The sequence below is a fragment of the Pistacia vera genome, unplaced genomic scaffold (genome assembly GCF_008641045.1).
Source record: "Pistacia vera cultivar Batoury unplaced genomic scaffold, PisVer_v2 Contig549, whole genome shotgun sequence".
NCBI lineage: Eukaryota > Viridiplantae > Streptophyta > Magnoliopsida > Sapindales > Anacardiaceae > Pistacia > Pistacia vera.
The window spans coordinates 870,860-877,177 of NW_022196389.1; the positions used below are offsets into that span (position 1 = coordinate 870,860).

The 6,318-nt window shown below is 34.0% G+C and overlaps 1 protein-coding gene and 1 long non-coding RNA gene across 2 annotated transcripts; both read left to right on the forward strand.

Moving 5' to 3' along the window:
* The first annotated feature begins 269 nt into the window (after window positions 1-269).
* On the forward strand, window positions 270-1,114 carry LOC116107888. The gene is made up of 3 exons (XR_004124548.1): window positions 270-464; window positions 563-602; window positions 704-1,114. It is a non-coding gene; the product is annotated as an uncharacterized LOC116107888 (long non-coding RNA).
* A 530-nt stretch (window positions 1,115-1,644) lies between these two features.
* LOC116107887 (SAC3 family protein A-like) lies at window positions 1,645-4,425 on the forward strand. Its single transcript, XM_031394162.1, has 5 exons — window positions 1,645-1,841; window positions 2,578-3,262; window positions 3,361-3,412; window positions 3,514-3,607; window positions 4,124-4,425. Exons 2-3 carry the CDS (start codon window positions 2,659-2,661, stop codon window positions 3,381-3,383), a joined length of 627 nt encoding a protein of 208 aa, XP_031250022.1. The 5' UTR covers window positions 1,645-1,841; window positions 2,578-2,658; the 3' UTR covers window positions 3,384-3,412; window positions 3,514-3,607; window positions 4,124-4,425.
* Window positions 4,426-6,318: the final 1,893 nt, after the last annotated feature.

Consider the following 6,318-nt stretch of genomic DNA (forward strand, 5'->3'; position numbering starts at 1 on the left):
TACCCAAAGGATTTTAACTCTGTGTTTGTAGAAATGTCTACAAGTATTAATACAATATAATAGAGTAACTATTTATTAATAAAGATGTAGTTATTTTATTTATAAAACTTGACTCTGCCTCTTCACATGAACATTTAATGCACTCACAATATGACAGAATAATTCTTTTAATTAATAAAAATAATAACAAAAAAATTCTACAACTAAATAAATTGATAGAGAATTCATTCTTTACCTTTATCTATTAGTAAGCCGTGTTTTTTCTCTGTTTTCTTTACACCTTTTCAAACTTTCTCCTCCAGCAGCTCTTTTGCTCCCAAGATCTCCAACGGCTCTTTCTGATCTTTGGGTTTTTTAATCCCAAGATCTTTGGGTTTTTTACAATTCTGGTACTGACAGCTACCCCTTCACTGCAATATCTACGACAGTCCAAGCAATGGACAGATTTTGAACGCCGATTCTGGGTAAACAAGCAATTAAACGTATATCCAATCTTATTATACCATTTTTTTTCACTTAATTTTGAAGTTCTTCTGAATTTTTTTTTTTTTAATTTGTGCAGGTGAAGCTGTTGTGCGCGTCTGAAGATGGCGAATGTTGTGGTAATTTTTATTTGTCAAGTGTTATTTGCTTTGCCTTTATTGAGAAATTGGATAGTTTGTTTTTGTTGGGATTTTAAATATGAAAATTTTATTGTATGTAGGGCGGTTCTTTTGGTGATGCCCAGAAATATGTGTTTGATTTAGGGTAATTTGCGGGGACTTGACTTTTGAAGAAGATGCAACTGGGTAAGTTAAGAATTGTGGAAGATGCAAGTGGGTAAGTTAATGCACTCACAATATAACAGAATAATTCTATCAATTAATAAAAATAAAAAACGGAATAATTCTTCAACTAAATAAATTGATAGAAAAGAATTCGTTCTTTACTTCTATTTATTAGTAAACCATGTTTTTCCTCTGTTTTCTCTGCACTCTTTCAAACTTTCTCCTCAGCCTCCAACTACTTTTTCTGATCTTTGGGTTTTTTAGTTTTATTTTGGAAGGTTAAGAGTTGTTCAGTTTCGTATTTAGGGTTTTGGCTTTGTTATATAATTTTTTTTACAATGAACTAAAATTAGGATGTTGATGAGATGATGAATCAAGGAAGCAATACTCAAACCATGGCTTCACTTGACCCTAATTTGGTTGAGATAATTATTTTCTTTTTATTTTTATTTCATGGTTTTAATTTGAATGGATGAATTGTGTTGTATAAACCAGTAGAAATTTTGTTTATGTTATTGTTAAATTGATAGCTGGAATATGTTTAGTAGAATTTGTAGCTTTTATTATTGTTTATATGTTCAAAAATAAAATTTGTTGATCTAGCGGATAAATCAATTAGAATTAGATTATAATGCATTGTTTCTGCGATTATATGCTTTTCTTAGAATTTAGAATGTAGGGTTTGAATGGGGCACAGGTTTTGAATTGAAGTTTGTTGAGCATTTCTGGGTTAGAATAAAGAAGAAGAAAAGCAGTGCGTGGTTATCTTAGCTAGAAGTAAATAGTAGTGGATGTTGATGTATTAATTTGGTTTTCAGGTTATGGTGTTCTTTAGCAAATTTGTAGCAGTGTGTAGTAGGAAGGAAAAATTGTTGATTTAGTTGCTCTGATTGATTTATAATAGAATTGCAATTCACTCTATCAATGTACTGAAGTTCACAGCATTACTTTTAATTGTTCATCCCTTGTATTTTCAGTTTTTGATTCTAGTGGAGGTGAGCAATAATTATTTGGTTCAGAACTTTAGCCGAATTCAGCTTCTTCTTGTATTTTCAGTTTTTGATTCTAGTGGAGGTAAGCAATAATTATTTGGCTCAGAACTTTTGCCGAATTCAGTTTCTTCTTGGACCCAAGTTGGATATATGAAAAAGGTCGCCTATTATACATATCTTCAGGTTTCATTTTTCTTAGACTACTTATGTCAAGTTAAAGAGCTCTTGCTTCTGTCTCATGTCTAAGTGAACACTGCTTATGGATGTAATGCTGTATGAAAATGAGTATAGCTGTTTGTTTTCATCGTAAAGGGAATGAAGCATAATGGAATAAGATAAGTTGCATACTAAATTAATCCTTGAAAACTACCTGAGACCACTATAGATAATTACATCCACTCTACCAACCTAGTAGATTACCTGTATGGCTGTTACTGCCCCTTTACCTGATAATTAGCTCCAATAAGTAAACTTATTAAATCTGATTTGCAATTTTTACTTTCTTACCAATTTGCATGACGACCACACACTACCTGTTTGGTTTAAAAATATATAATATATGATTAGGCTATTGTAACACACAACATTCTGGGTGTATTAATCTTTAAGTAGGAGCCTTTTCATTGAGCACTGTAGGTGGCTTGTTAATAATTTGTACTTATTGCATCTTGTTATTAATTTAGTGTCTTTATCTTTATATTAACAGTACATACAAAGCCCTTTTATATCTCCAGCTGAGTGACTTTCTTCAGCTTTTGCTATATTTTGTTTGGCTATTATGCTTTTATGTAAATAATATTTTCTTTTATTTTTTTCAGAACTGATATGTTGTTGATGCTAGCCAATCACAAACATCATATCTTCCCTCAACAACTGCATCTAGAGCTGTGTCATGGAATATGCATGGTGTGGATAAGAATGGGATCCTTCCAAATTCCACTTATCACCATGAGCAGCACACAGAACCACTTGTAAGGAATGTTCAAGATGGAGTAAATGCGACATCTGTAGCAAGTTCATCAAGTTTAGGAGCAACTGTTGTATCACAAGATTACATTGGCTATACACCATACTCGAATTCTAGTGATCCATATAGTTATGGAAACAAAGGATACCCAGGTTACTATAGCAGCTATCAGCAGCAACCTAACCATTCATACTCCCAACCCGTAGGAGCATATCAAAATGCAGGTGCTCCTTATCAGCCTATTTCTTTGTTTCTGAATTCAGGGTCTTATCCTGGTCCTGCAAGTTATTCAGGCACTTGTTACCATCTTGGTGATCATCGAAAAGCTGGAAATTATCCAAGTAGCGGTTACAATAATCAAACGAACTCATGGAATGAAGGCAGTTATGAAAATTATAATTCTCATCAATGCTCAAACTACCCTGCAGAGGCAATTGGCACTTACAATTCTGGTACTACAACTGTGCCTTCACTGCAATATCCACAACAGTACAAGCAATGGACAAATTTTGAACGCGAATTCGTTCCGATTCTAGGTAAACAAGCTATTAAACGAATATCCAATCTTATTATACAATTTTTTTTTTTTCACTTAATTTTGAGTTCTTTTGGAATTTTTTTAAAATTTGTGCAGGTGAAGCTGTTGTGCGCGTTTAAAGATGGCGAATGTTGTGGCAAACCAAGTGGTAATTTTTATTTGGGAAGTGCTAATTTCTTTGCCCTTATTGAGAAATTGGATAGTTTGCTTTTGTTGGGATTTTAAACGTGAAAATTTTATTGTAAGTAGGGTGGTTCTTTTGGTGATGCAAATGATGCCCAGAAAAATGTGTTTGATTTAGGCGCATTTGTGGGGGACTTGACTTTGAGGATGATGCAAGTGGGTAAGTTAATAATTGTGGAAGCTTTTTGTATAATTTATGTAGAACTTTGTTCGTTGATTTGTTTAAGGTGTGATTTGTGTTTTAGAGAATTTGACTATTCTCAAGTTTTCTTGAATGTTTGTGTAAAATTAGTTGGTAAAGTAACTTAAAATAAAGAAATAAATGGTGGGTGATTGTAAGTTCTCTGGGTGAGTTGATTGAGGTGTTGAAATCTTGGAAATAGCTGGAAACTTGAGAGGGTCACCTTTGGAAGCCTTTGCCGGTGACCAAAAGTGTTACTCTTTTTCCATTATGTAGTGATGCTGACTGAATTTAATTTGTAAACCTAGAAAAGAAATAAATTTTCTTTCCTTTTTAGAGATTATTGCTTAGAAGACTCTTAGGAAATGTTTGTGGAATAGGTCATGGAGAGTGCTTTTAACTGTAAGAGAAGAGTTGTGAACTGTCTTGTATTTTTGTTCAGACTACTAGGTATTTTATTGTGAAGATGTTAATTGTTGTTGCTGTTTCTGGCAGTGATGACATTTGAAGGACTTGAGAAGGAGCTTGAAGAATGTAAAAATTATGATGTGAGTAAATTTTGTGTTATTTTTTTATGAAGCTATAGTCTCGTTTTTGTGGTTTTTGCATCTGTAGTTTTTATATGGGGAACTAGGGTAAGGTAGCATTGTATTTATAACTTACTGTTTGAGATAGGATCTGCTGTTTGAGAATAACAACAAGTGAAAGTAGGGTGGGTGTTCTTGTTCTTTAATGTGTGTGACTCCTTAGAGTTGACATGGTGTAATTTGTACAATAGGCTTCATAGATTAGATCTATGAGTTCATATTGCTTCTTGGCTTTTGTCATGATGATTATTGTGTTGAAAACACTATTGGAAAATTGTGCTATCTTGGGGTCTGTTTGTTTTGTTATTTTGGATAGGATTTTGGGAATAATATTAGGTATTTGAATAGGGGAGTATTACGAGGTAAAATTTAAAAATTAACAAAAAAATCCCTAGGTTTGCTAATTTAACTAAACACGCCAATATATAAATTTTTTGTAAAATGACAAAAACACCCTCATCCACCCCATAGTGCCAGATTATAGCCATCACCGTCGGAATCTGGCTGGAAAATGGTGTTACGACGCAGACCGATCGGATTTGATGGGTAGGGCGTCGATATGGCCTTTTTCCGGCTAGATCTGGCTGTCGAAGGCCGCAAAAGAGTAGATATGGCCGTCAGCGACGGCCAAAGATATGGCCGTCGTTGTCAGTCAACAAACAACGACGGCCATATCTTTGACAACGACGGCCATTTCTTTGGCCAGATCTGGCCAAAAAATGCTAGATCAGTGAATTACCGATCAGTTTCGGTCGTTTGTCGGCCGTTGTGACAAATTCTGGCTACCGCCGACGGTAGTTGTCGAAATCTGGAAAGTATGGGTGGGTGGGGGTGTTTTTGTTAATTTTTAAACTTTTTTCTAAGGGTATTTAATGAAATTAATAAACTTGAGAGGTCTAAAAGTAATTAAAAAAATGTACTAATATTTCTCAAATAACAAAACAAACAAGTATTTTGGGAATAGGATTGAGAATATGGATAAAAATAATAAGCCAAACGGAGCCTTGATGTATGATAGAGATAATCTCTAATGTTTGTTAAATCAAGGTTGTCTTGTTCCTCAAATGTGAAATTTTACCTATAGTGTTTTGAGTATTTGGAGAACAAAGTGATTCAGATGTTAGTATAAAATTAAATTGTTAAATGAGTAACACAGGAAGCGACAAATTACATTGTCTAGTTAATTCTTTTAAGCTGTAAAATAAGAAGAATTTTCTATATTACTATTGTGAACACAATACAACAATTTATATACATTCAATAATCCAAATAAGGGAATGAAATAATCTAAACTAGGAAAGGGTTGATCTAATTTCCTATTCTAAAGATCCTATTCCTAAAACGGTTGATTTGTACAACTCAACATATTTGTACAACTCAGCACTCCCCTTCAAGTTGGGGCATATAAATTATATGCACCAAGCTTGTTACAAATAAAGTCAATACGAGGACCCCTAAGTGATTTAGTGAGAATAACTGTTAGCTGATCATTTAAGCTATCATGACTAGTGGTGATACAACTAGATAAGATTTTCTCTTTGATAAAATGACAATCAATTTCTATATGCTTAGTCCTCTCGTGAAACACCAGGTTGGAGGCATTATGGAGAGCAGCTTGATTATCACAAAGTAACTTCATCTTTACTACTTCTGTAAACTTCAATTCTTTGATTAGTTGCTTCATCCAAATGAGCTCAGAAATTGCTAGAGCCATTGCACGGCATTCTGCTTCTACACTCGATCTGGCAACATCTTGCTTCTTACTTTTCTAAGATACAAGATTTCCTCCTACAAGAATACAAAAACCTGAAATGGAACGTCCATCAGATGGAGAACCTGCCCAGTCAACATCAGAATATCTGACAATCTGTGTATGACCCCTGTTTTCATATAATAGTCATTTGCCTAATGTGCCCTTGATATATCTTAAAATTTGAATAACTGTATCCCAATGACTATCACAAGGAGACTGTAGAACTAACTAACAACAATGACAGAGAAGAAAATATCAGGTTGTGTAATGGTGAGATGGTTAAGTTTACCAACTAGTCTTCGGTATTTCCCAACATCTGCAAGAGGCTCCCCCTGTCCAGGTCAGAGCTT